The sequence below is a fragment of the Archocentrus centrarchus genome, chromosome 12, assembly GCF_007364275.1.
Source record: "Archocentrus centrarchus isolate MPI-CPG fArcCen1 chromosome 12, fArcCen1, whole genome shotgun sequence".
Lineage (NCBI taxonomy): Eukaryota > Metazoa > Chordata > Actinopteri > Cichliformes > Cichlidae > Archocentrus > Archocentrus centrarchus.
The window spans coordinates 17,541,851-17,569,350 of NC_044357.1; the positions used below are offsets into that span (position 1 = coordinate 17,541,851).

The following is a 27,500-nucleotide window of genomic DNA, read 5'->3' on the forward strand; positions in this document are numbered from 1 at the left end:
TTGATAGGGCCTATTAAACAAAAGCTGGACATTTTTTATTAAGCATATTTTATCAAGCATGTTCCGCGTCATAACGAGAGCTGAGAGTCGCTTTGGTTTGTAGCAGGCAGACGGCTGCAGTTAAATGAGGATAATCAGATTATGCGAAACCTGCATGGACCTGTTTTAATTAAACAGAAATTTTAAAAAGGTAATTATGAGGAATGTGTATGTGCTGTAGGTGCTTTGTTCCCGTGTCTGTTAAATTAGGATTTGTTTGTGGACAGATGTGACCGAGAGAGGGAAAGAAACTAAAGATTTATGCCAGTTTAAATAATAATAACAATAATAATAATGATAATAATAATAATAATAACATGGATTTATACAGGTACAAAGATTTTAAGTTGTTTTCAATAGGAAACTGAAGGAAATTCAGTTTTCACACTTCATTTGCTGTAGCTACATGCAGGTCTTTTGTAAATCTGAAATTTCATAAATCTGGGACTTTAATCTGCATCATGTTTATCAGTGGGATTTAGTATTGACAGAATGAAAGCTGTAATATGCAGCTGTTGCAGGATAGAACTTGCAAAGGTGATTTTTGCAGATGTTTATAAAAGGAACAAGTTAAAGGCCAGTAAAAAGGAGACGGAGGAAAAAAACATTAACTGATTGCGAACTGATTAACTGAGTGTCCGTTTATTGTAAACATGCATTAAAAATCAGCCTGTATTGGTCTGTATTAAAGTGGAATTAAAGCAATTATTAAAAACAGTATTTGTATGGTAATATATAAAAAGTCAGCAGTTTAAACCCTAAAATTCAAGTTCACTAAATTAGGCATTGTGGAAACATTATTGCCACTAGCAGTTTTTTTGTTTGTTTGTTTGTTTGTTTGTTTTTTTTTTGGGGGGGGGGGGGGGGGGGGTAATGCCTAAATTTTTTAAATAAGTAAATTTTTCTTGGATTTGAAGCTGTTCATAGGACTGAGTGCAGGTCAGAGATAGTTGAGAGTTAAAACAGATCAAATCAAGACCTATAAGTGGCTGAATATGTGTATTTTCATGAGTAATTATTAAAAATCTGCCATCAGCGGAAAAGAGAGTTTCCTTCAGCTGCCTTTCCATTTCTCTATCTGTGCCAGTGATATTAGCAACAGATATAAACACATGTATAAATGATATCAAAGTGTTGTCAACACTTTCTTCTCACTCTCTGCTTCAGACTTCTTATCATGTCCAGCCCGGTTCAAACCACATCGGACAGTCTGTGTAAACTCGTCCGCTGGGCTCACAGCCACGGAACCATCTGCAACCTCCTCCCCAGCCTGCAGCACATCACCCGCGGCTCCTGCAGCAATGTGCTGACACCTGAATCAGGTCACCGTGGTGGCAGCATCCCTGTTGCCGTGTGGGGCTGTGGCGCAGGACATGCTTACCACTGGCCCCTTGGTGAAGATGCCAACAGTTGTGGTGGGTCAGCAAGTGCCAGACAAGGCCAGGACAGATTTGCAGGAGGGCATCCATCCAATAAGGTGAAGTAAAGATGTGAGGTCATTACTTGGAATAGTCTGAAATGACACAGTGTGGTCCAAATGGTTAAAGAGACCAATACTGACAGTCACACGAGCTTAGGGCCACTGTAAAATCAGCATGTGGGTTTATGAGTCTTTAATTGTCAACTTATGGTTAAATAACTTTTAAGTGAAAGCATTAAAATCTCCTTAGAGCTTTCATAATCTCAAGCCAAAGCCTCTGTAGCCTACAGTCTTTGAGAAAAGCTGTTGGAAAACTCACAACACAGACTTCTGAGAGCTTAAGGTTACCAGACAAGGCTAAATAAAAATCCATGCAGCCTTGAATTTATACTGGATTTTTAGTGAAAGATACACTGGTGGAGCCTTCCACTTCTCTTGACAGTGTTTAGCGAGTCTTTGCAGTCAAACAGGCTTTAGGATTCTGATGTCAGCCACTGTTTTAAAACCTTGGGTGCACATATGGCCTGTTTTGTTTTACAGGATATGGCTGTATTCGAGAGTTAAACTTGGGAATTCATAGTCAGTGTTAGCTCTGGCTATATAGAGATATTAAGGATGATAATTTTTACCATTGACAACACATGAAAAACAAAATGTATTTACTAGAGAAATGGTCTGTCAAAGTGGTCTTTGTATAAACTGTATATTTGGTAAGTATATATATGTATATATACAGTACTGTGTAAAAGTCTTAAGCCATCCCTCATTTCTTTATATTTTCTTTCCAAGGAGACAGCAGTAGCTCTCCAGGCTTTCTGAAGCTTTTTCAAAGTTTTTCTTTGGACATTTTTCACTCCTTTGTAGTCCAGTCTTTGTACCTGACCATTTACAGAAGAATGCTTTTTGGTTTGTTAAGCCACTTAACACTGACCTATAAATCACTCAAGCATAAAAAAAAGCACCTAATTGAATGGATGAACTACTGTTGTGTCTACAAATAACAGACTTATGGCATATTTTAGCATGGTGTGCAGTGTGCCCAATTTCACAAGAAGTGGACTTAAAATCAGTGGCAACAGGTCTGATGAAGTGATGAAATTTGAAATTTTTGTTTCAAATCAGATCATTTTTTGCCAAAGATCATGCAGGTCATATTAAAGACTGCGAGGGATACGTGATTGACATCGCCTCTTTCTAAATGTTCAGGCTGCAGTGAGAACGTCACGTGACTATAGCGAAGCAGCATCAGAGGGCGAGGAGTTCAGCAGTCGGCTGTTTGACATTGCCGCAGGTGATTCGTCAGCCACAGATGAGGATGGCGACTATGAGCCCCGGCCATCTAGGAAAAGAAGTGGGGCACAGGGAGGAGCCATCGCTGCAAAGAAGGTGAAACAGGAATCCGCCTCAGTAGATGATGATGATGCTGAGCTCCCAGAGACAGACCCAGTCAGTGTTTTGGAGACTTGTCAGGCACCAAGCACATACTCTCAAATCACACAAACACTGGTGCCCAAAAAAGTCCTCTCATCTTGCTGTCAGCCCCAGAATGGACAACACATGGGGTGTGAGGGGTTAGTGGACCCAGAGATGGAGGTACTGGGAGGAGGCAGCTGCACAGCAGGGACCACGGAGCAGGCCGAGGGATGCAGCTCTGCCACAGAGACTACAGTGAAGAATGCAGGTACAGCTTTGTTCAGAGCCTGCATGTTTTCATGTTGTCAAGGGATCAAAACTTGATGTTTGTATGTAATTTTTTTTCCTCTCTGTGAAGCTGGAGGGGGTGAGAGTGAGCTGGAGAAGCTGCGTGCACTGCTTTTTGCAGAGCGCTGCCGAAATCAACAGATGACAGAGATGATCTCCAATCTGAAGCAGGACAAAGAGCTGCTGCAGCATGAACTCACGAAGAAAGCCGAGCTCATCTGCGACTTCCTCCAGGACAAACTCCGCCCAGGTAGACTCATGAATCAACGTCCTGTTTGTGACCTTACTCAAAAACCACTAGGTTAACAAAAGAAAAATCAAACTCCATTGTTGAATATTACTGCACTGCGCTAGAGTTAGTACCTAAAAATTGTTTGTGCTCATTCTTCTCTTTCTTACTTCTAGAGAAGAGGTGGCCTCATTGTTCTACTCAGGTAGAACCAGGAAGCTCACACATGACCTCTTCCGACGATGCGGCCGGGTTTGATTCGCCAACGCTATTTGACTCATTTGAGGAAGTGGAGCTTCATCCTCTGGAGCATCACCGGAGCCTGAAGAGCAAGAGGAGCCGGGACGGAGAAAACACTCGAGTCAGGAGTAAGGACGTAGAGATACACTCTAATAAATGTGTCATACTGCAGGCATAAGTACTCCCTGATGAGTAGATGAATGGTTATTAAATACAGTTTTTTTTGGGGGGGGGGGGGTTTGCAGTGAAAAACGTGGTAGGTGTAATAGCACGCTACATGGCTGCCCTCCAGGAGTTTCGGCGCAGCGTCTCCATGAAGGTGGCGTTCGACCGCATCGGTGTGGACCGTAACACGATATCTCGTACGGCAGCCATAGCTGAGCTCAGCCTGGCTGCTCCAGAGGTGTTCCACGCGCTGGCACCATGGGATGAGAAAGAGGAGACGCTGGCACACTACGCCCACCGCTGCCGACAGGCGATGGACGACACCATTAAGGCCAAGATCAAAACGATGAAAGCGAAAGGAGAACTGTTGCCCATTGTGTCAAAGTGACTATTCCATATATGGTTCTTGGTCCCTCTGACCGAACCATAGGCCTACAAAACATCTCCATACTTTGTGTAGAGAAAAATACCCAAATCAGAGAAAAAGACCACCCTGGGATTTATAGTATCATTTACATCAAACCGTACAGTGTGAATTGTATTCTGGCTATCGTGGGTGTAGAACTGGGTCTTTTTGCTTCCTGTCCAGTGAATTTTTTTCTTGTATGGTTACGAAACAGAAGTGTGAAACTGAGTCTTGTTTAAGTACACTGCAGACTCGACTGCTCAGAATTCATCAGTTTCCATAGCAGCAGTAAATAAGACTGATCTGTGAAAAATTTCTATGTATGGTAATATGCATGGCAGCATTTATTCTGTTACATGTGTTGCTAATTACTGTTTTACAAGAAACTGCTAAAACAAAGTTTTATCTCATTTATTAATTCAATCTTTCACTTTCACAAAGATGCAGCAGGTGTATGGAGACCAGAAGCACTCCTGTTATCATTAGTCTTCAATGTATACAACACTTTCAATATTCAGAAAAGAATGAAAAACAGTTACAAATGTAACAGAGCAGGATAACCTTTGTTGCATTTCTGTGTAGCTTGTTTTTAGCCTCAGTGTTTAATAGAATTGGGAACCTTCTTCTGATTCTTTGTACAGCTTTACTAAAATCACCAGGTAGCTTTGCTAGTCATGAAAATATAAATGAGATCATTTCGTGCTCTCCTGAGATCATTTACAACTTGACAAACAGCTGTCCAGTTTGTTTCAAAGCTGCGTCTCTGACACTGGTTGCAGCAGGAAGAGAGATTGTGGTGTAAAATGTCAAGACTCGGGCTCCAGGCGTGGAAGAACGGGGAGGATGAGGTTTCCAAATGAGGAGTCCTGAGTGATGAAGAAGCCCGAAGAGTGTGCGTGTGCATGCTGCAAGAAGAGACAGGAACACATCTGTGTTACTGCAGCTGCAGGAGAACTTCCATTTACTGTTTAATCCACCCAAACACTTAATCACACCAGCCTGACATGAAGGCTTTGCATTTTCATTGACTCTTTTTAATCAGTTTGCTTGCTAAGGTTGATTTTCCATTGACAGCCTTACTTCTGGCACTGTTGATTATATATAAGGACGATTAAATGTAGCTCATTTTTAAATCCAGTTGCATTTTTTCAGTAGTTTAGTTTCTGTTTTTAATGTAACTATTTAATGGAAATCTTAAACTAAAAACATTAAAATGTAACTTTTTAAAAAATATATATTTTTAAATGATTTCTTGCAGCCCCCCTGCAGTACCTCTATGACCCATAAGGGGACGGTGGGCCTTAGTTGGGTTAACATGCTGGAAAAAAGGAGAGAAAAGCTAGCCTTTCTACTTTCACTAAGCAGCACCTCTAAGGCTTACTAACTCAGATGTTATATATTTGTTTAATGTGTATAAATAAGTGAAACAGCACAGATTGAATAAGAAAGGCACAATGTTTCAATTAATGGGCTTCAATCTTCATTAAGATGTTGCCTTGAAACCTCTAATCTCCATTAACACTGCTAACTGATACTCAGCTGGCTTTATTCAGAGATTAGCCTTTATGACTGTAATTTACAATAAATGCTGCTCCCAGACTCCACAAACAGCTTTAGGACAGCAGGCCTGAACCAATAGTAGATATAATTGGCCGATATTTGCCTATCACAGATGTGGGATCTGGCATAGGTTTGTGCATCAGCTTAGCTCTGACTGTTGTTTAAAACACTCTGAGCAGCATAAGGAGCACATGCAGCAGAGTGTAATCACAGCTGATTACACAGTAATGCAGAGTTTGTGAAATAAAGTATTGGAAAGTTAAAGATCAATGATCCTGCTGTGATCAAAAAAGAAGAAAAAAAATTCCAGTATTGGTTGGGTTCTATTAAAAGGCTCTACTAATGTTTGTTGAGTAGGACCACCTGATAATCAATGTAAGATTCATGACGAGGGGTAACCACACAGCTGGTTTATTTTATGATTATTGAATGCAGCTGCATTTCTGGTGGTGTTGTGTCTCACCTGCAAGGCAGCTTTCTGCTGAGCAGCGATGTGCTGCTGTTCTGCGTTGTCCCTGAACTCCTTCACACTGGGCCGGGCCAGCGAGATGCTACAGTGTTAGAGGGGAAAAGACAGCATGACAGCATGTGAAACTCACCAATGTTCCTCTTTTCTGTTCTGCCTGAACTTGGTCCCTGAAGCCTCACAGCTTATCTGCTGGTATTCTAACAACTTCACAATTAATGCTCCAGGACCATCACTGTGACTGACCAATCACACTGTTGTGAAGTCATAACATTAGAAGAAAAAAAAAACAGTTATGGGAGAACTTTGCCTTCAGTGCTTTCTGTGAAAAACACTTCAAACAGAAATGTTTTCAAAAGTCAGGGGAGGTGATATCAGGAGCAGCAAAGTCTGTGCAGGGAGCAGCTTCTGATGGATGAATGAATGCATCTGACCTGGGAAAATGGACTTCTGTTTCATTCCCTCCTGACTGCCACTGGCAGTAGACAAGGTGGACTTGTCTCCTTGCATGCTGTGCAGGTCGAGATCTTATATAAACAAAGTCACATTCATGACGTGTAGGCTACCTGAGCATGTACGCTATAAATACCATGCAGTAGCCTACGTCTGGTCTCTTTTTGCAGTTAGCCTGGTGTTTTTCGTGGGTTAACTGCTCCTTAGAGCCATATTTCATTATCTGTGTTCCACTGCAGCTCCAGGGGAGGTAACCACACACTTGTTGTTTGATGGTTGTCATCCTGCCTGTGACTTCATGTCAGAGTGCACATTGTCTCTCTCTGAGGTTGTGGATGGCAAAACTATCATACCTGTCAGGAGGGTTTTGAGTCTCTTTGTCTTGCGCTGGCTCGCTCCCCAGCTACACTGACTGCCTTAAACAGTTACATTGATTAATTCCAAACAACAAGCTTGATGCTCCAGTCATGAGTAGCTGCTACTGCTTAGCCTCTCCTGGATATCCTGGTTGCCTCGTACTGACATAAGCAACCCAGGCCCCAGGGGCAGGATAGCAGCTGGTGTGTTAAAGGTAACTTGCTAGCTATTTGTCTTCGGTGTGTGTGTGTGGCTGGCGGTTCTCTCTCATCGCAGTTCATCCCGAATACAGGGAAGTTTCTACAGTTCGCCTTCCAAGGGCAGGCATATTAGTTTTCTATCCTCCCCTTTGGCCTCGCCCTTGTCCTTTGCATTTTTACAAGATGCACGAGGGCAGCCCTGGCTTCATTAAGCCTGTCGGGGATGAAAATCCTTCCGTACCTCGACAATTGGCTTATCTGTACTCCGTCATTCAAGGAGACAAAATGAGCAACAACCAGGGTGCTAAACCATCTTGAGGCTTTGGGGATGTCTGTAAATTTGGAAAAGAGGTTGAGTCGGTTGCATCACAGGGTCTTCTTGGTGGCACAAGAAGATTCTTGGTGTCAAGAATCTGGTTCTCCACACTCCTCAATCTGGTGAACAGGGATCTGTAGCAGCTTCTGAGGAGTTTATACCTCTTGTCCCAGCTCAAAAGGAAAGCATGGCATCTGTCTTCAGGTGTCCTCCAGCTTTTGGTATAGACACTGAAGGGAACTGGTCATTCCTGATAGACCTTGAACTCTTGATTTGTGATACCTTGCAGAATGCAAGGGCCCCTTCAACTAGGATGGTGTATCAGAGTTGTTGGGCTGCATTTTCTTCATGGTGAAGGTACAGGGTTTTGGACCAGTCTCCTGTCTATTGCAGGATATACTGCGATACTTGAAGGATTGTGTGAAGATTCATGTGGCAGCTATACGATAACCATATCAAGGGCAGGATAGTTGGGGCGCATTTCTGGGTGGTGCAGTTTCTGTGTGGTGTCAGGGGGCTGTGGCCTGCCAGGGTGAGGTGCCAGGGTGAGGTGTGCTGCAACAGGGCACACCTCACCCTGGAGGTCACCCTTCAAGCCCATAAGAGAAAATTCAATGATTTCTTTGAAATTTCTTCTGGCAGTTACCACATCCAAGCATCTGACTGAGTTCCAGACACACTATGTCATTGATATGCGTAAATGTCTGAAACTGGGTGACTTGGGGGTAACACTGTGGCCAAATTTTGCCTTTTTACCCAAGGTCTTGTCATCCAGTCATATTACAGTATTTCTGAAACGCTAAAACACTAAACCCCATTCTCTAAACCAAATTCACAGAAGCCTAAACAAATTTCTTGAATCGTACACTCTTTTGGCCAAACTACGAACACAGTTCAGGCACTTAGACAGATCCGGTGCAACTCAATCCCTCTCTTTTGCTAAACACACTTCACATGTGTGTTGCTGAACCTTAAACACAGTCTCAGTCACTGAACACATTTTTGCAAAACTATAAACACTGGCAGCAAAATGCAAACACAACTCAAACACCTCTGTCATCTGTTACACACAGCAACTCACAATTGAACACACATGTCCAATGATATGATCAGACCAACTAGTCAGGATAAAAGTCAGTTCAGTGTGCAGGTGGCAAATGTGAATCTACTATGGACCAACACATACAGAGAGGCAGAGGAGGAAGAGTGCATGTGAGAGGTGGCGGACGAGGAGGAAGGGGACTGAGCAGATTATTTGTGGCCAGCATCACCAGGCATGCACCGTTCCATGCTGTGCAACATTTGACACACAGTATGCCACACTGCAAGTACTGTGATGTTCATTAAAATGCAATGTCCACTGACAATATACATTCGTAAGTGCACTCCCCCTTTCCCACAATTGAACAACGATCACATGGAGTTGGCAGGAGCGTCCTTTTCACACAACATGTGGAAGTCCCTGGCCACCGGGGTGGCAATGTCACCCTCTGTGCAGCCATTGGTAACTGGGCGGGTCCTCCACCGTCATGCTAACCTGAGGCCATACAACACTGGACATCTGGGTGGTCTACAGGATCGCATGGCTGCATGTGAACAGCTGGATGAGCAAGCAGTGCCTCCTGTATACGTCATAGTTTGGGACACTGCAAACTTTCACCGTGCCGTCCAGATATACGAGTGGTTCACAAACAACCAGCGCTACATGAATGTGTTCCATCCACCTTACAGCCCCTTCCTCTATCCAATAAGAGGGGATTTTCTCTGCGTGGAGGTGGAAGGTGTTTGACCGACAGCCCTACACCAGGGAGAATATTTTGGAGGCGATGGAACACCCATGTGACAATGTTACTGTAGCGTCCTGTCAAGGCTGGATTCAGCACAAAGGAAGGGGGGGTTCCCCCATTGCCTGGCAAAAGACCGCATTGCCTGTGACGTGGATGAGGTCCTCTGGCCGGACCCCGCACGGAGACATGACGGTGCAGACTGAATCTGTGCTTTTTATTTTTTTTGTCTGCATTCAGCACTGTCATGCCACTCTGACTATGGCAGTGTTTCACTGTATATACCTGAAATAAACATTTTCTGTTGACTACTTGCCCTGGATGCTGTGTCTTAAATTATTTGACGTAGTGTGTTATAGATGGTCTTTGGGAACAGATTTATTACTTGCTGTGTGTGCGATCTGCCCACAGTGTTTGGTTTTGCACACAGGTAACTGCTTTTTTGCAGTGATGATTTGATTTTGATGGGAAAGTCTGGGATTTTGGGAAATTAACTTGAGTTTTTGGATTTGTGTTTAGGGTTTTGGAAAAATGGGTGGCAGACTCGGGAAATGTGTGTTAGCCGTTTAGAAATACTGTAATCAAACCACAGAACTTCAGACATACTTCTCTCCCCCAGTTTCAATTGGAGCAGGAGGAGCTTTGCTGCATCCTGTCTGATTTTTGTTTCTCTATATTGAAGCAACAGAGCCTCAGAGCAGCTCTTGATATATCATAGTGGGAAGAACAAGGGAAACAGCTACTTTTCCATGGGATTGTTGACACAATAAAGCAGACATGTGAAGTAGCAGGTACACCTGTCCCCTGAGACGTCACCCTATCAGGGGTGTGGTTACATCTTGAGTGGCAATGAGAGGTGTTCCACTAGGTGAATTCTATGAAGTGGCATCCTGGGCAGTACCTTGCACATTTGCTAGGTTCTACCATCTTAATGTGACCTCAGGACCCACGCTACAGTCAGCTGTTCTGATTGGCTGACCAGTAAGGTCACTGCTAGTATAAGTCATCCACTGGCAGTCAGGAGAGAATGAAACTGGAAGAGGTAACTATGGTTCTGTGAATTCCCAGATGACTGCCAGTCATGCTGGTCACTTGGAACTAGGCTACCACATGGTATTTATAGTGTAAACACGCAGGTAGCTGACACATCACACATGTGAATTTTGTCCACATAAGAGCTCAAACCTGCGCGGAGTTGTTTATTGCCACTGGTAGTCATCCAGGAATTCACAGAACCATACTTACCATTTGTGTGCTGTCCTTAGTTGACTTATTTAATTTTTTAGCATTAAGCTTTGACAGAAAGTGTGCCTGAAAAAAGTAAGAAACTGACTCACTTTGCAAAATCATCACATTTGACTCTAGTTTTACACTGTTTTAAGGTTAGATTTACATTAAGTATTTTGTGTTTTTACCTACTGACCTACTGTCATTCAGATCATGTTATGTTATGCCTACCTGGCTCCAGGAGTGTTCATGGTCTGACTCTGCATTAGCCGCCTCCTTTCCTTCTCCAACTCTGCCAGGATTGCCACCCGGGTTTTGTTTGGGAACGCTGCATGGAGAACAAAAATCACTAAGGGGCTGCTAATAATGGACAATATTCAATATTTTTGAATGAATATAGATGGCCTTATTAATAACAAAGTTAGTGTGACAGCTGATGTCTAAATTATAAACAAATATATAAAGATTCAACTAAACAATTTAATATTATTTACCAGTTAATTCATTGCTAAAGCACAGGTATTATTATTATTATTTTTAGCATCTTATATTTTTGGTTTCCTGGAGATTTTGCACTCATGTGGGATGAGGGAGGGGGGCTGCTTCAGGGGATCCAGAGTTGGTAGCTACGCCCCTGTATTCAGCAGCTGACATGCACAAAGAACAATAATGACCCAAAAACATATGAATTACCTTGTCCTGGAGGATTTGTAGCCATCTCAAAATAAGAGAGGTCAGCAGCAGATACTAACCCCCCCCCCAAACAGATTATATTAAGAGATGCTTCCTTCCTTTAGCAATTATTTCAAGGCTGCTGGAAACCGATCGCCGGTAAAAGCCCTCGGCGATAATTAATTTAAGTTAAAGTTAAACAGAATAGATTACACAGAAGGTCTTGTTGACGGACACACGTCTGTAACACTAGCTGAGAGTTTTAAAGAACGATAAAACTCTCGACTGTATCCGTGTGCTCCACCGCATTTTGTTTTAGAAACCGTGTATTGGTTTCACAATACGACTGTAAAGGAAAGATGACTCACTCTGCCTTTTATTCAGGAAATCAAAAAAATACGGTTTTACAAAAAATGACAACGTCCATCGATGAAGAACACACATTACTGACAGAAAGAGTGCAGGCTGTAGCTTTAGCTCATTATACCTAAGAAAATGAGCAGAGATAATAAGAAATAAAAAATAATATAATAAAAAATTATTTATGTAAGTATTAAAGTTCTTTATTCAAGTACAAATTTTCATTACCACAATTCTTGCTCTCCACATCTAGAGGGTTTTCTTTGCTAATTAAGTCTGCTCAGTTAACATGGTAATAAAATAACTTGAGAGCAGAGACAGTCTGTGCCGTGACAAACTCTCTTTTCAAAATTACAATCTTCTTTATATTTAGCCCTTTTTTATGGAATATGGTTTCTGCCACTGAAGAATTTTGTGGTATGCAAGTGAATATTTTCAGTTAGTAATTTTTACATAATAACACACAATTTTGAGATAATAATCAGAACTTTTAAGATCAATAACTTGAAATTTTGAGGGGCACATTTTGAAATTTTGAGATGCAAAACTTGATTCTTTTATATCCATCCATCCATCCATCCATCCATTCTCTTCCAGTTATCCTGTTATATAAGAACCAGATTTTGAAATAAGCTAAAATTGTGAGATAGCAAGTCAACATTTTGAAATATGAAATTTGCAATTTTTTTTTTTTTAATTTTTTTTTTTGTGGTATACTTTGAAAATACAAGCAGGTAAATCTGTTTTACATACGCGTTCATGCAGCTTCTCAATAGACGATCTTCAGTGATTCGCCAGTCACTTGTTGTCACGTGACTGACATGTTTACATCCAGGTTCTTGTCGTTTAACTTCCGGAACTGCGCAGTGGGAGTCAGCTGATAGTCGTGGTCAAGCAGCGGGTGTAACGTCTCAGCTGAAGAGACCCTGAACGAAGGAAAAAAAAAAAAAGAGCCTCTTTTTTTGTCTCCAGGACTCTAACGGGTGCGGAGAAACGGACAGCCGTTACCTCCCCCGATACTCTACCACGTCTTCCCGCCTTCCACACCATGAGTGTCGGTGCTCCGAGAGGCCTGGCCAGCTCGGGGCAGAAGCCCATCGCGGAGATCCTCCACCCGCTGTCCGCCGCCGAGGAGCCGCTCTCCCCGGGGCCAGATGTCACCGTCAGCGATGGAAGGGTTAAGGTAGGCTCTGCTGGGGCTTCGCTAGCGGTGGGGGATGGACAGAGGTCGCTTAAATAAACACAAACCCCTGGATCAACCTGTTTAACGACTGACACAAGTGTTTATCATCCGTCCATTTAATAAGTAGTAGAAACCTGATGCAAGTTTAAAGAGGAAACTGTGACAAAGCTTTTCTGTTTGCAGTTGAGGTTTTAGAGCACTTGGGTGAGCGCTCCGAGTTTGCCACCAAAACAGGATCTTTTTGGATTAAATTGAAGTTCTTGTTATCTCGACACAACAACATGCCAAAAACTACAACCTGCCCAAATAATCGACACAAACTCACAAGTTAAACGGTTTAACCACGAGTTTTGTGTTTATACTATTAAAGCTGGATTGTGTGTGTGTGTGTGTGTGTGTGTGTGTGTGTGTGTGTTTTGCAATACCCTGACTCCAGTATACTTGAGAAGGGGGCATGACATCCATCTCAGCCCCGGTGAGCTGAGTAAACAAAGATGGCCCATCCAAACAAATCAGATGCATTTTATTCTCCCTGCTACTGTGTTCACCATAGTAACAACCGTAGCAGCCACTTTGGCACCGTGGTTAATTATTGCCTACAGGAGATGCTGTAATACTTCCAATATGAAGTTACTTGGCATCATTAGGGTTATGGCTTTTCCTTGTACATGATTACCCAGGCCAGATGGGCCTGGTTCCTGTCAAACCATTTTGTCAACTCGTTTCAACAAAATTGGGTGGAAATGCCACAGGCTTGAGAGCAGGTTTATTATTTAACAACTTATTCTGTCACATACCTCACTATTTCTCTTTGGATCCAATATATATAATTTTAAATATCCAAATGATGTGGTTAAGGGTTCTGTTAGTTTCTTAAATATGCTGTAGGAGCAAAACACCACAATAGTCCACGATGGGAGACTTTATACCCAATCAGAGATCATTTCAGACCAGATGAGGTGTGTAGTACAAACAGCAAAATAGCACCAAGAAAGTTGAATATGTGGGGCAATTTATTAGATTTAGGCAGCAGTGACCGGAGAGGCAGAGCGGTTGTCCACTAATGTGGAAAGTCAAATGTTTGATACTCAAGTTTTTGGGCGAGATAGATACCCAGTCTAGAAAAATACACAGATGTATTTATTTTTTTGTGGTGTAATAAACTGATAATAACTCATGGAGCCTTTCTTTCAAGATTAAAGCTCGCCATTGCATCTGTCGCTGTGTGTATGTATGCGCCAGATTTACACAAAAGGTGGTACTGACTTATTTTGACCAAGCCTGCACCCATGTTGGTCTTCAGGAATTGGATAAAGCTGGTGATGGATTGGATCAGTTGCATAAAAATTGCAGTACAGAGATTAAATTATTAATAAAGTCTAATCTAATCTCTCTAATCTGTATGTAAAAGTGAAACACTTTTTTTTTTCTTGATCATGTAGATGTGTGGGCTGTTGTTAGGACGGAGCAGGTGTTTAGATGGTGCCGCTTTGAGGTCCAAGATCCGATTTGTGCTGAGAGTCAGAGGTGTAAAACTACAATACGGAGGTTTTTGAAACTTTTCTTTCAGTTTAGCAGCGGAAAAGCAGTTTGACAAAGTTGTTGCACAAGTAAATTTAGTAAGTTCACGAGTGGCACAATTATACCTGCCTTGTGACAGCAAAACAACCAGTCAGAGTAGCGTAGTGAAACAATGCATCAGACCACCTTTTTAAAAAATGTTTTATTTCTAAATTTGTATTTACTGCAGCTTTAACCTGCAAAAACAGACAGAAATAGTTTGTGGTAACATAAAAAAAAATATTTTAAATCTAGAGTCTGTAAGTTCACATTTTAGATAAATAAGCAAACCCTTAGGGAGCAGCTGGTGTCATTTTGTGATCGCAGGAAGAGCAATGTAATGTAAATATTACATTGATGATAGTGATGCTTAAATTCTATTTAGTGCTTGGTGACTCACTGACATGCTGTCATGGGACACTTGATGTATTTAGTAGCACCTGTGCTCTAAATATCTGCTGTGAAACAGGATGATAAAAACAGTGTGTGGTCTCAAGGCCAGTACTGATTGCCACAAACATCTCTCAGCTCTGCTGTGTCTGTTAAACACACACATTTTTCGTATTCCTCCTCACTGTCAGTCTGTGTTGGGCTCTCCTAGTTGCTTATTGACATCAGTGCAATGATACAATGCAATTATCCCAACTGTGATTACCAAAGCAGGTTAGCACCAAAGTGTAAGGAAAAAAAAAAAGGAGCATTTACAGTGTCAGCACCCTGTGTGTGTTTGTGTGAATGTGTGTGTGTGCATGTGTGCATGTCTTTGTGTGTGTGTGTGTGTGTGTGTGTGTGTGTGTGTGCTGCAAAGACTGAAAGTGGTGTGGAGAGTCTGAGGGGAAGCGCTTCGTCTGACACTGATTGAAGTAGAAATTTGCTCACAGGCCCACTTCAGCCCATTTAAAAAAAAAGGTGATTGTGGCTGAACATTAGCTTCTCACACAAAAAAGTAGTTAATTTTTCTCATGTGATGCCATCGAGGACTCTGACAACCATTGAGGTGTGTCACCAGAAGGTCAGTGAAAATCAAATGTTGCTGGACAAGGTTGTGGTGACAGATTTTTGTGGTAGTTTCATGTAAAGAACCAGTTATGATAATACACCGCTGCTTGTTTGTCAAATGAAAGTCTTCTGAATGTGCTCCACTGAGGAAAATACTGTTATTAAACAGCATATTAAAAGAGAAAATCAGCTATATATTTTTTTATGATAATGAGTCCAAATCCATGGACTTCTCTCTTCATTTGAAGAGAGCTTCCAGAGTTGTCCAGTTATTTGGATTTCTGCCTTTTTATTTTTTTCTGTTTGGATGGAAGCTGTTCTGAGAAATTTGTTGTGTGGTCTCACACACACACACACACACACACACACACACACACACACACACACACACACACACACACACACACACACACACACACACACACACACACACACACCTGTATTAAGACAGTTTTTCAGTATTATCCAAAACTGCTCAACGGAAGGATAACAGAACAACATTACGGTACCCTCAACTTGAAACTGCACGTCTACTGTTAGCATCACCCATTAAATTGTCTTCTAAATTATTATTTCTTAAGTTAAGGCCTTTAGAAAGGAATGACTTTTATATAATTACTTAGAGATAAGATAAAATTTGTTAATATTTCAGCCCGTACCAATTCATTTCGCTCCCTTCATCCATCATTCAGTTGGGTAGACGATGTAGGAGATGTAGGATGTATGTGTAGGCCTAACAAGAGCGCCATTGACAGAGAGAAAAAAATTGCAGCAGTGGCATAAGGATCTGTCTGTCTGACTCTCTGTTTGCATATTTTCCCAGTGCAGTGTCTGTATTTTGGTGTCATGTGTGTGTCGTTATCTGTCCACGCAGGAGGCGGGGCTGACCAACGGCACGCCCGTCGAGACGCCGAGTCCGGCTTCTGCGTCCGTGCTGTTGAACAGGCTGCAGCTGGACGATGACTTGGACCCCGACGCTCGGGACCCCTACGCCTCTACAGAAACCAACGACCTTTTTGTCACTGTTGACGACCCAAAGAAGCACGTCTCCACCATGGAGACCTACATCACCTACAGAGTCTCCACCAAGGTCTGCTACAGGCTGCTGTCAGCTTTTTGTTTTTTATGTAATTTTTTTTATAGAAAATAGGTGCTTAGTTAAACTTCTGTTTAGTAGACTTATAGTGTGCTTTTTTTTTTTTTTTTTTTGTATATTTGATTTCATCTCCGTGTCTAATGACAGTGCACAGCTTTACTGCAGCAGCAGCTGGAGATTTACCTTACCCTGTAAAATCCTGTGCTGTAATGTTAAAGCAACAAAATTAATATTTAATTAGAAAAACGTGCCAGTGTGGAAGGTGTAAGTTAAAGATGCCCTGTGGAAGTTTTGGCTTAGAGTATTGCTGTTTATGATTGTGTAGAAGTGTAGCAGCACAGTTAGGGAAGCAAAGAGTGCTCCAACCAGCATGTAAACAGAGAGAAATACACTTGACACACTTATATAAGCTTTGTCTACAAGGAAATTCCACAGTGCACCTCTAAAAACTCAAGATATGTAGATACGAAATAGGCTTATCTTGATTATTCCTTTTTAGAAGCAAAGTGTCGTATTGTGATGCTTGAAACTCATAAACTCCCTCATATATTGACATGACTGCAGTTGGATCTTTCCTTTCAATGAACCTTCGATCGAGTCTGGGAAACCTCTCCCCTTTTTTTAAAATTTCGCTTTTAATTTCTGGTTGCTGTTGTTAAGCTCCAGTTAAAAGCCCTAGATGTACTCATATTTAATGCGCCAATACAATGATGTACAGGTCTATATTACTTGTAGTTGCCACACTTTGTCACACTTCCCTGTGGTTGGAATTGGAAGGAGGAGACGCAGCAGATGTTGCCATCTCGAGGCAAAGAGAGAAATAGATGCTGGAGCGTGAACCACGGGAATAATGTGCTGAAACTACACTTTTTCTTCTTCTCCTTTTTTGTTTTAAAGGTGTAGTCTTTGCATTGCCCATTATTAAGAAGGCACAGACTCCAAATTCTAAACCCACAGTGAAACAAAGGGGACAAAAATGCAATCGATTACACTATTAGTGTGAATCCACTTGTATCCTGATGAAACAGATTGGGTTCCGTCTCGGATCCCTTAACATTTCTTGGAAAATGATATTCTGTGTGGGATATTGAGTAACTTTTGTTTAACAGGTGGATCCACTGTTCCGCCTGCTTAACAAAGCAGGACGGCCACAGTCCCATGCAGAGAACTTTTGAGGTGTTTTGTGGGCTTAATGACATAAACAGATGCAGAAGGGAAACATACAAGCTATGTTCATGGACCTCTTTGATTTTACCACCTTGTCAAATACTGGATTTCTCTAGATTTTCATCCTTTTGTTATGGGAAAAATTCAGAGTTGGCCCCAAATTATTTCTGAGTTAGAATTGTTATTTACTCACTTCTCCCATGTAGCACAACAAATGTGTGTGTGTGTGTGTGTGTGTGTGTGTGTGTGTGTGTGTTCTTCCTCAGACAACAAGGATAGAGTTTGACCTGCCGGAGTACTCCGTTCGGCGGCGCTACCAGGACTTCGACTGGCTGAGGATCAAGCTGGAGGAAAGCCAGCCGACCCACCTCATCCCAGTAGGTCACACGAGCTTTGTTGCAACCAGCTGTGCTGCTTTCCAGTTAGAAACCTCTCACACTCTCTTTTGCGCCTCCGTCTCTTCCCCGCTCTGCCGTCATCCGCTCGTCTCCAGCCGTTGCCAGAGAAGTTTGTGATGAAAGGCGTGGTCGATCGTTTTTCCGAGGAGTTTGTGGAGACGAGGATGAAGGCCCTGGACAAGTTCCTGAAGCGAGTTGCAGACCACCCCGTCCTCTCATTCAACCCACATCTAAACGCTTTCCTGTCCGCCAAGGTGAGACTCGTATAGCTACAAGTCAGCTACTGTAATCCATGAAGAAAAGCAGTCCCACTAATATATGAATACAGGACATGAAGAAAGGAAAATCATAAATACCTCAGCAGTAATCTTTCACAAAACCACAAAATGCAGAGCTTTTACGTCCTTGTATCTCAATGTGTTTTCTTCATCAGTCCCATATTGTGTCTGTAAAACAAGTCTTTATTGATCCCCGTGGGGAAATGATGGAACTCGAGAGCATCCTCTCCGGAGCCCATGGCCTGAGAGTGATCTGGATCAACACCAATACCCGATCTCTCCACTGATCTTCATCAAATTTGTGGTAGTTTTTCATAATCTTACAGATTAGATTAAGCAAGAAAAAAGGGTGATTTATGAATAATAAACAGAAACAGCTGTGGAGTCTTCTAAACATCCAGATGGCAGTTTCATCACGTAGAGGAGAGAAAAGCAGATCACCATCATATTTTCTTTACTGTCTTACCTTTTATTTACTTACTGATTATTAAAACATATACGGCAGTCTGTTGACATCAGTGTCATGTTATTGTCTGCAGGACCTCAACAAACGTCAGGGTCTGGCTCTGCTGACCAAAGTGGGTGAATCTGTGAAGAACGTAGCTGGAGGCTACAAGCTGCGGGTGCGGCCTCCTGAGTTCTGCGCTATGGGAGAATACTTGGACACCTTTAGCCAGAAACTGGGAACCATTGATCGCATTGCTCAGAGGATCCTCAAAGAGCAGTCAGGTATCAGGCTGATGACATAAGTGTAACTATGATGATTCTTGGTTCATTTTCTGCTGCTTATCTGGGTTTGGGTCACGTGGGCAGTAGTATAAGCATGGTTGCCCTGACCTCCCTCTCATCAGTTACCTGCTCCAGCTTTTTTGGAGGGAATCTGGGGTGTTTCTGGGCCAGCCAGGTAGTTTCTTCCCCTCAATCATGTATTTTAGGCACATGCAGGAAGCAGTGACGGACAAACAGTGCTGTGCTTTTGCTGCATATCCTTAACAAGTATAGTAGAGCCATTTGTATGTTTCCCTCTGTGCTTGTGGTTGCAGATGAACTTCATCATAGCTAATGCTTGCAAAATTGTATTTTAGGTACCAGGAAGCAACATGTGCAAAGAATCCTGTGCTGCTTGCTGCTTTACAGTCTGTATTTAGGTCCTCTTCCTGGCATGTGTGATCATTCAGTCTGTAGCACGTATACAAACAATGAGTTTAGGATGGGTTTATCTGCAGTATTGACTGTAGAGTGTGTTTGTTTGAAGAGGAACCCACAGACCTTTGGGCCTTGTGCGTTGCTAACTGCAGGCCAGATTCATGCATGACAAGTGACTGTGTAAATAGCTGCCGCAAGCCACGTGAAATACTCCTTGTCATCATCTCTTAGAGTTGTAGATGTGTGGCCGTCAGCGGCGGCCTTGTTGGAGGAGATAAGATGGAAATTCTGCTCATTGTAAATAATAAAGACCTGTGAGCTGATGGAGTGTTACACAGTGCTCGTGTGCTTGAGTCAGCAGCCTGGTGTTTAGCCATTACCCTCTAATGTGTAATATACACGTATGGATTTTGCAACCAGATGTTCCCTGTGAGGAAAGATTGCTGTACTTGATTTCCTTGCACGGGAGCGTGTTATCTAGTACTCTGTAGTAAGTCTGATTTCAGATGTAGTCACAGGGTTCATTAAGAAGGCAGATCTGACCTAACCATCTTTCTTTTTTTTTTTTTTATCCCGCCCCTCTACAACTAGAGTACCTAACCGAGTTACGTGAATACGGCACCGTCTACTCCAGTTGGGCGGGATCAGAGGAGGAGCTGCAGCGCCCTCTGGAGGGCATGGCTGGCTGCATGACGACGTGCTGCGACGCGCTGGATGATATGACTGACAACATGAGCCAGGACTTCCTACCCGTACTTAGAGAATACGTTCTCTACATAGAATCAATGAAGGTGGGTTGTTAGTGGCGCTAAAAACATTGAATGTCTGTTTGCTGGGTTAAGAAAAGTGAACAAAATAAAGCTTTTCAGTCTTGTTGCTAAGTAGTCCCAGGGTGCAGCTGTACTACAGCAGAAAGAGTGGGAAGACTTTTTTTCTTTTTGAGTGTGCTGATTGAACAACTTTGATTTGGTTTGGTTGAGCCCCACCTGGGTGTTTCAGGGACCCATACATACATGCAAATGGGCAATAGCAGGTGGATCCTGTCATTGGGCAATGACCCAAAGCATACTGCAAAAGCAACCCAAGAGCTTCTCAAGGCAAAGAAAGGCAATGTTCTTCAATGGCCAAGTCACTCACCTGATATCACTCCAACAGAGCACAGTTTTCAGTTGCTGAAGATAACTGAAGAGCATCTCAAGGGAGGAAACACAACATTTAGTGAAGTTCATGGTTTCTAGACTCCAGGCGCTCATTGACGGCAAAGATTTTCATTCATTTAGTAAAAACATAAAATTATGTTAGTTTGTCCAGTTAATTTTGAGCCTGTGAAAATGGGGCTCTGTGCATAAACATGGCTGTAATTCCTAAAGTGACAAAAAAAAAAATGACAGAAAAATAGTAACAAAAGGAGCAAACTATGATGTGAGTTTAAATATTTTTGCCAGTTCTTTCCATATAAAAAACATAGGTCTTCGGTTCAGCGAACTAAAATTAGCACAGGAAAGTTCTACTGCAGTTTTCCACTGTAAAAACATTTATAGGTTTTGGATGAAAAAGAGTGGAAAAGCAGTTCTGCTGCAGGCGCATAAAAATGTGTAAATGTTTAACCATGATTTAGTTTTTTTTTTTTTTTTTTTTTTTTGCAGAGATTATCAGGAAAGTAGCTGTGGGGAAAATTTTAGTATAAAGTGTTTGTGAGTGCTTTAGCCTCCACACAATCAAACACTGACTGATTTCATCACCTTTGACCCTGAATAGAGGAAGTCTCATGCAAAATTCTGCATGTGTCATGTCCTGTCCTCACAAGCTCCTGATTCAGCATCTCTCTCACACTAGGGTGCAAAATAAAATGTTTGATGGTCTCCGTCTGATTACAGAATGTTTTGAGGAAGCGAGACCAGAGCCAAGCGGAGTACGAGGGCCGTCTAGAAGCAGCCGTGTTGCGCAAACACGAAGACAGAACGCCCGTGAGCCTTCCCCTTCGTTTCATCACAATCTGCGGTTTCTGCATTTGTCATTTCTGGGATGGGTCTTCACTTTTCACTGGCATTATTAGAATTGAAAACTTACTAAGTTACAAAAAGTTAATTTATTGCTGACCAGAAAATCAACAAAAAAGATTTGTTGGCCATAGTTAAATGAAGTTAATTAGTTTTATCTTCTGTCCGTACTAACATCACAGGATTTGACGGCATATTTGATACACCCCTCCCCTCCAAAACTCCTGCACCACTCAGCTCCCTATAATTCCTGTCCTGTAGAATGTAGTCCTGTATTATGTCCCCCTGAGGAGCTGAAGTTGTCTCTATTTCTTTTTTTTTCTTCTCCTTTTAGATACCAGCAGAGGTAGAGAAATGCCAGGACAAAATGGAATGTTTCAACGCTGACCTGAAGGCAGACTGGGAGCGCTGGCAGAGCAACAAGAGACAAGACTTCAAACAGCTTCTCACCGGCATGGCCGACAAAAACGTCACCTACTATGAAAAGGTACGGCTACGTAACGTCTTCAAAACACTCCAGCTTTGAGCCTTTCAGACAGACAGAGCAGGGGACAACAGCTTTTCTTAAAGGTCACTGGGAGACAAACCCAGTGATACCCCTGATTCCGCTTTTTATAGTGGCATAAATGAACTGCAGTAACCTGCAAATTGAGAGTCAGCCTCAGTGGACCTTCAGCTTGTACTGTAGAAGGAGGAAAAAGGTCACCGGTCTAACTCTTCTTGGAAAAAAAAAAGGTGAACACATGACAGTAACAAGAAAACCAAACTTAACGCCTATAAAAAACGAACTTCTGTTCAAAGTAATTCTATCTAGTCACGCATGCGGAGTTTGCACTTAAAAAGCTGCTGGCGTGTCCAAAACACATGAAAATATTAGCTTTCTTTTTTTTTTTAATCACAAGACCGCCAACAACATTTCCAATTATAATGTGAAATTTCCTCCTTTTCCCATTTTTCCTTTATGTATGTTTTGTTTTCCCCCCTTTTAATTCTTGTATCTTGTAATTATGTTTATTTTTGGATGTATCAAAATGTCAGACTGCCTCATCTAGTTTGTTACCGTCATCCTCCTGGAAAACTTTCAGAAACTGTTCCACATTAACCTTTACATACTGAATGTTTTGTACTTACACTAAACTGCCAAAAGTATTTGCTTGTCTGCCTTCGCACACACATATGAACTTGAGTAACACCCCATTCTTAATCCATAGAGTTTAATACAATGTCAGCCCACCCTTTCCAGCTATAACAGCTTCAACTCTTCTGGGAAGGCTTTCCACAAGGTTTAGGAGTGTTTATGGGAATTTTTTGACCATTCTTCCAGAAGCGCATCTGTGAGGTCAGACATTGATGTTGGATGAGAAGGCCTGGCTCACAGTCTCTGCCCTAATTCATCCCAAAGGTGTTCTCTTAGGTTGAGGTCAGGACTCTGTGCAGGCCAGTCAAGCTCTTCCACACCAAACTGGCTCATCCATGTGTTTATGGTCCTTGCTTTGTGCACTGGTGCGCAGTCATGTTGGAACAGGAAGGGGCCATCCCCAAACTGTTAAGACAAAGTTGGGAGCATGAAATTGTCCAAAATGTGTTGGTATGCTGAAGCATTAAGAGTTCCTTTCACTGGAACTAAGGGGCCGAGGCCAACTGACTGTAGAATATTTAGAAGCGAGGACATTTCATGACTGGACTTGTTGCACAGGTATCTATCCTCTCAGGGTAATACGCTGGAATTCACTGAGCTCCTGAGAGCGACCCATTCTTTCACAAATGTTTGTGTTTGTAGACCCAGTCTGCATGCCTAGGTGCTTGGATTTGTACACCTGTGGCCATGAAAGTGATTGGAACACCTGAATTCAGTGATCTGGATGGGTGACTGAATACGTTTGGCAATACAGTGCATACGTGATTGGTACAACCATCTCACCCCTCTTTTTTGGGCTATTTGGTTTCTTCCATCAGCAACGTATGCTATCTGGTAGAGCCTCAGCAGCTTCTGTGGCAGATGTGTGGAATCACTGTACTAAAAAAAATCTCTTTTAGAAACTTAGAAATTACTCAGAGCTTCAGATTCTTGCTGTTTAAAGTGTCTTAAAAAATGTCTTTACAGCCAGTCTAAATAATTCCCTCTTTCCCTTTCACCTCATTCTTTCCCCACATCGGCTGACTCTTCATCCATCTCCGCCCTCCGCAGTGCCAGGCAGCATGGGAGTCACTCATAACTCTCCTCCAGGACAAACAGACTGAAGACAAAACAAGTGATACGAACTGAAACATCATTCTCTCTCTCTCTCCCTCCGTCTCTCCACAACACACACTCATGCCAAGGAAAAAGACCAGCGGGGCAGCAGGTTTGAACTGCTGGACTCAGGCCCCTGTTCTCCTATGAAATGATCGTATGAGGGGAATCGTCTCTCTCAGATGCTGGCCCAGTAAGGAGGAAACAAACGGTGCGTTTGAGGACAGCTAGGAAAAGAGGAGAAACCTACTATGTATAGGGTTTTTTTTGTTTGTTTGTTTGGGGGTTTTTTTGGAGGGGAGGTGGGGACATTTTTGTACTTTCTATTTCCGGTTAACAGTCGGTTGCCAACGCTGCTTTGTGTTTTATTTAACTGCAGTGTTTTACTGTCTGCTCTCTGCCTTTTCACATTGAGAAAAATGTTCATGAAGGTATTGCTGCTGTGTGTGGCTACGAAGTACCTTAGGTTTCTTTCAGATATATTCAGAACATCCTCGAGATGTTTTCCTGTCAGGTGTTAAAGGCCTCTGGGAAATACAACACTGAATGAGCATAAAGCCAGTATCTTGTAATTAAAGTACCACACCTGTTATTTTTTGACTCTAAACTTTTACCAAAGTTCACAAACTTTATTCCTGTCATTCCTGCAGTGATAATGGCGACACCGGTGTCTGTGAGAGCTAGTGAAGATTTTGCCAAACATTTATCTGCAAGTCAGTATTTTGAGTTATAATCTCAAACTTTCAACTTAATAACTTTAAATTTCAAGTTATTTTCTTTGAGGTCTACATTTTGAGATGATAACCTAAAACTTTGACTTGTGGATGGCAGGTTTTTTTTTTTTTCTAGTGATGGAAACAAGCTTCCATAGGCATCTGAGCTGAATACTGAGGTTTGCCTCGGAGGTCACTTTGTGGAAGGTGGTGCGAAGCAGAGTACAAATTCAGAGAGCAGATTTGGTTCCAAGTTTACTGTTTTAAAGAACAGCGGCTCCACCTTGTGGTCAAGCTGTAAATAGTTTTCTCTCAGCAGGGGTAGGGAAACAGTGAGCTACCTCTTTTGGGTTCTCTCGATACCGTCTTTCTCTCGTCATTTCCATTCGTACTTTTCTTCTTCAAGCAAAGACTTACCTCAGTTGGGGATGTTAAACGGTGCATTAGATTTATAATGAAAAGGTGAAGACTCCAATGGTGCTCTGTAACTTATTCTTGTCAAACACAAACATTTTACTGTTGGGTTTAATTTTTTAGTAACTTAGGAATCATTTTCTTGCAGTTATTTGCCTAAGTGATGAAACCCTGCATTGGAAACATGCAACGTTACCAGCCCTCACTGGGGGGTAGAGTTAAGCCATGAATGCTGAACATGAGCTGTCAGTGTGGTCATGCTGCTGGCTTACAGAGGAACTAAAAAAACTTCAAGGCTTGTGGAAAATCCCTGCATGTTAAGAGTGAGACACTGCAAAAACTGCACACTGAGTGATGCAGCACATTACTTTAAACGATCAAGTTGCTTGTTATAACCAAATAGGTTGAGACTAAGGTACTGAACAGTGTGGAAAGCCTCTGCGGTGCAGCTCTGTTAGCAGTCTGACGATGTGACCTCATCTGCTCAGCTTTGACTCATGGAATAATAAGGTGGAGCGCTGCAGCACGTACGCACAGCACGCTTTGCTTTACATCATACTCCTTTATTATTTTCCAGTTCCTAAATGGAAAAGATCCACTCAAAACTTTATGTCATCCCAACCACCACCACCAAACTGGCTTTTAAGCACAGACAATAGATGCAGCTTGCTTATTCGCCTTTCCTTTTCCTCTGTCCTCAGCTGAAAGTAGCTAAAACCTGACCAATGATACCCAGGCAGACTCAGTCATGTGACATTTGGGCCTCATAACCAACTACTTATTCTTCCTGTTTGGTAAAGAGCTTCTCAGTCACTGACAGGATTTCCAGACTAAGCTTGTTCTCAGGTCTTGGTAAGAACAGGTAAAAGTTGATTTTTACTATTTTTGGAAGTAGCTGTCATGGTACTGAGCCTGCCTACAATGCAACCAAATGTAAGCGCTGTAACACACTGACAACACAGTGTCTGCGGCCGCCAGTGAACTGGGTTTAGTTTGTTTTTGTTTTGTTTTTTTCTTCAATAATCTATACTTATCTATTTTTTGCCTTTCGTGTTTTCCCCTTGAGCTTTAAAAGAGTGAAGCAGCTACTCTGTCAACAATGTTGATGCATGAAGTAAAATGATTTTTGAGGATTGAGGAAACACTCTGTGATTCAGTGTTGAGTCAGCTACAGTGGAGTGGCCTATGGATGCACCAGAGCTAAAAGGGAAAATCCAGAGATTTAGATCATTTTTACCCATACTGTTTTGTCCTTTTCTTATTTGTTAAAACAAACATATACACACACACACACACACACCATCATAAAAACACTGCATTTTAACAATTTCTCCAAACCTTATAGTTTGGCAGTTACATTCCCTGTAGGGTCTCTGACCACTATTGGCCAGTATTTGTAGCTGCTCCCACACTTTTATACCATTACAGACAAATCAGGGGCCAGCTATTAAACAATGAAAGGGAACATAAATCTGTTCATATTCAAGAAAACCCCAGATTTGTATCTTGAGATCATTTTCATAGTCGCACACGACACACTAAATGGGACAATTCACATTTTTCTTCTCCATTTCTGCCCGTAGTTAATATTCACTGAGGCCCGAGTGCAGTTTAATGCAGTAGCTTGATGTAGTAAAATGAAATGTAGCATAAATGATCCCAAGAAAAGGCTTAAAAAATATTTTCTGTTCTGTTTATTGACTGTGAACTGCTGTCATTTGAGTATATCAGTTAGGCACTGGTGCATCTGTAGAGCATCACTTTGGTGTAAATGAAGCAAACAGGTTTGGGATTGTTCAGAGTCCAGCTGAATTACATGTGACACACATGGAGAGCATCGTTGGGGTTCGTGTGAGTGTATAAAGATTTAAAAGGGATCAGAAATGTGCACTAACAGTGTTTTACTTTTGATGCACATTAAAACTCAAACAGTAGTTCTCGGTTTAATGTGCTTATTGTACTCTATTAGCCATTGTAAATGCCCGATCATTATTAATAATATTATTATTATTATTATAATACGATGTGTGCCTGCTGAATTATTTTTGCACTAAATATGTAGCTCCAGCTGGTTAAAAATAATTAAAAGTTTTTTTTTTTTTTGGACATTATTATTTCAGTTGCCAAAAATTGACAACAAACTGATCTAAAATCAGTCGAGACACCTTCACAGAGACATCGTATACAGAGCTGATTCAGGTTAAATCCCCCAAACAGGGATGTCTGTGATGGCTGCCGCTGTACGAGCCCATAGGAGGGGAAAGTTTTCATTTATGTACGGAGGAAATATTCCCCCCCTCCCCTCTTTTCCTCTCGTCTTCCCAGTATCGATTCACACATGAAGAGAAGATCTGATTTTCAGCACGTCACGGCTTAAAACGACCATTTCAGCCTGAAACTCAGGTGACTTATGACTGTGTGAATCTGGCTTCAGGCTTTTTTTTTCCTTCTTTTTTAACCTCCGTTCCTCCTCAGTGTGTGCTGTTTACGTTCAGAGTCCTTCTTGTACATTTGGATGTTAATAACATTTTGTTGTAATTAATTATAAATAAGCTTGTATATTGATGTTGTTTTGATGCAATTTATCTTTAACACAAATGTTTTTTGTTTTTTTTTCCCTGATATATTGGACCAATAATAAAAAAGAATGCATTTGATACTTTTTTGCTTCCGTAATGTTTGTTTTCTTCATTTCAAGCACACAAATACATCAGAAAT

The 27,500-nt window shown here is 41.8% G+C and overlaps 3 protein-coding genes across 4 annotated transcripts; 2 read left to right on the forward strand and 1 right to left on the reverse strand.

Moving 5' to 3' along the window:
- Positions 1-36: 36 nt before the first annotated feature.
- Positions 37-4,559, forward strand: kiaa1958 (KIAA1958 ortholog). The gene is made up of 6 exons (XM_030742347.1): positions 37-190; positions 1,207-1,516; positions 2,666-3,140; positions 3,231-3,410; positions 3,566-3,757; positions 3,875-4,559. The coding sequence occupies exons 2-6, from the start codon at positions 1,217-1,219 to the stop codon at positions 4,180-4,182; spliced, it is 1,455 nt and encodes a 484-aa protein (XP_030598207.1). The 5' UTR covers positions 37-190; positions 1,207-1,216; the 3' UTR covers positions 4,183-4,559.
- A 38-nt stretch (positions 4,560-4,597) lies between these two features.
- On the reverse strand, positions 4,598-12,442 carry inip (ints3 and nabp interacting protein). Of its 2 annotated transcripts, none has more exons than XM_030742351.1 (4): positions 12,349-12,442; positions 10,795-10,891; positions 6,224-6,311; positions 4,598-5,105 (listed from the first exon to the last, which is right to left on the reverse strand). In XM_030742351.1, the coding sequence occupies exons 2-4, from the start codon at positions 10,827-10,829 to the stop codon at positions 5,007-5,009; spliced, it is 222 nt and encodes a 73-aa protein (XP_030598211.1). In that variant the 5' UTR covers positions 10,830-10,891; positions 12,349-12,442; the 3' UTR covers positions 4,598-5,006. The 2 variants fall into 2 exon arrangements, with proteins under 2 accessions (XP_030598211.1, XP_030598210.1); XM_030742350.1 differs by lacking the exon at positions 12,349-12,442 and adding an exon at positions 11,257-11,569.
- On the forward strand, positions 12,391-27,424 carry snx30 (sorting nexin family member 30). The gene is made up of 9 exons (XM_030742348.1): positions 12,391-12,778; positions 16,212-16,427; positions 17,867-17,977; positions 18,094-18,252; positions 18,816-19,005; positions 20,014-20,213; positions 21,300-21,389; positions 21,757-21,909; positions 23,611-27,424. The coding sequence occupies exons 1-9, from the start codon at positions 12,644-12,646 to the stop codon at positions 23,686-23,688; spliced, it is 1,332 nt and encodes a 443-aa protein (XP_030598208.1). The 5' UTR covers positions 12,391-12,643; the 3' UTR covers positions 23,689-27,424.
- Positions 27,425-27,500: the final 76 nt, after the last annotated feature.

Excerpts from the sequence above, each read along its gene's own strand:
- inip (XM_030742350.1), bottom strand. The coding sequence starts at position 11,281 with ATGGCTACAAATCCTCCAGGACAAG. Across the intron at positions 10,892-11,256 it reads TACAAATCCTCCAGGACAAG|CGTTCCCAAACAAAACCCGG; the intron begins GTAATTCATATG and ends TTCTCCATGCAG. Across the intron at positions 6,312-10,794 it reads ATGAACACTCCTGGAGCCAG|CATCTCGCTGGCCCGGCCCA; the intron begins GTAGGCATAACA and ends CTAACACTGTAG.
- snx30 (XM_030742348.1), top strand. The coding sequence starts at position 12,644 with ATGAGTGTCGGTGCTCCGAGAGGCCTGGCCAGCTCGGGGCAGAAGCCC. Across the intron at positions 17,978-18,093 it reads AGCCGACCCACCTCATCCCA|CCGTTGCCAGAGAAGTTTGT; the intron begins GTAGGTCACACG and ends GCTCGTCTCCAG. Across the intron at positions 20,214-21,299 it reads TCTACATAGAATCAATGAAG|AATGTTTTGAGGAAGCGAGA; the intron begins GTGGGTTGTTAG and ends GTCTGATTACAG.
- kiaa1958 (XM_030742347.1), top strand. The coding sequence starts at position 1,217 with ATGTCCAGCCCGGTTCAAACCACATCGGACAGTCTGTGTAAACTCGTC. Across the intron at positions 1,517-2,665 it reads GAGGGCATCCATCCAATAAG|GCTGCAGTGAGAACGTCACG; the intron begins GTGAAGTAAAGA and ends CTAAATGTTCAG. Across the intron at positions 3,758-3,874 it reads AGAAAACACTCGAGTCAGGA|TGAAAAACGTGGTAGGTGTA; the intron begins GTAAGGACGTAG and ends GGGGGTTTGCAG.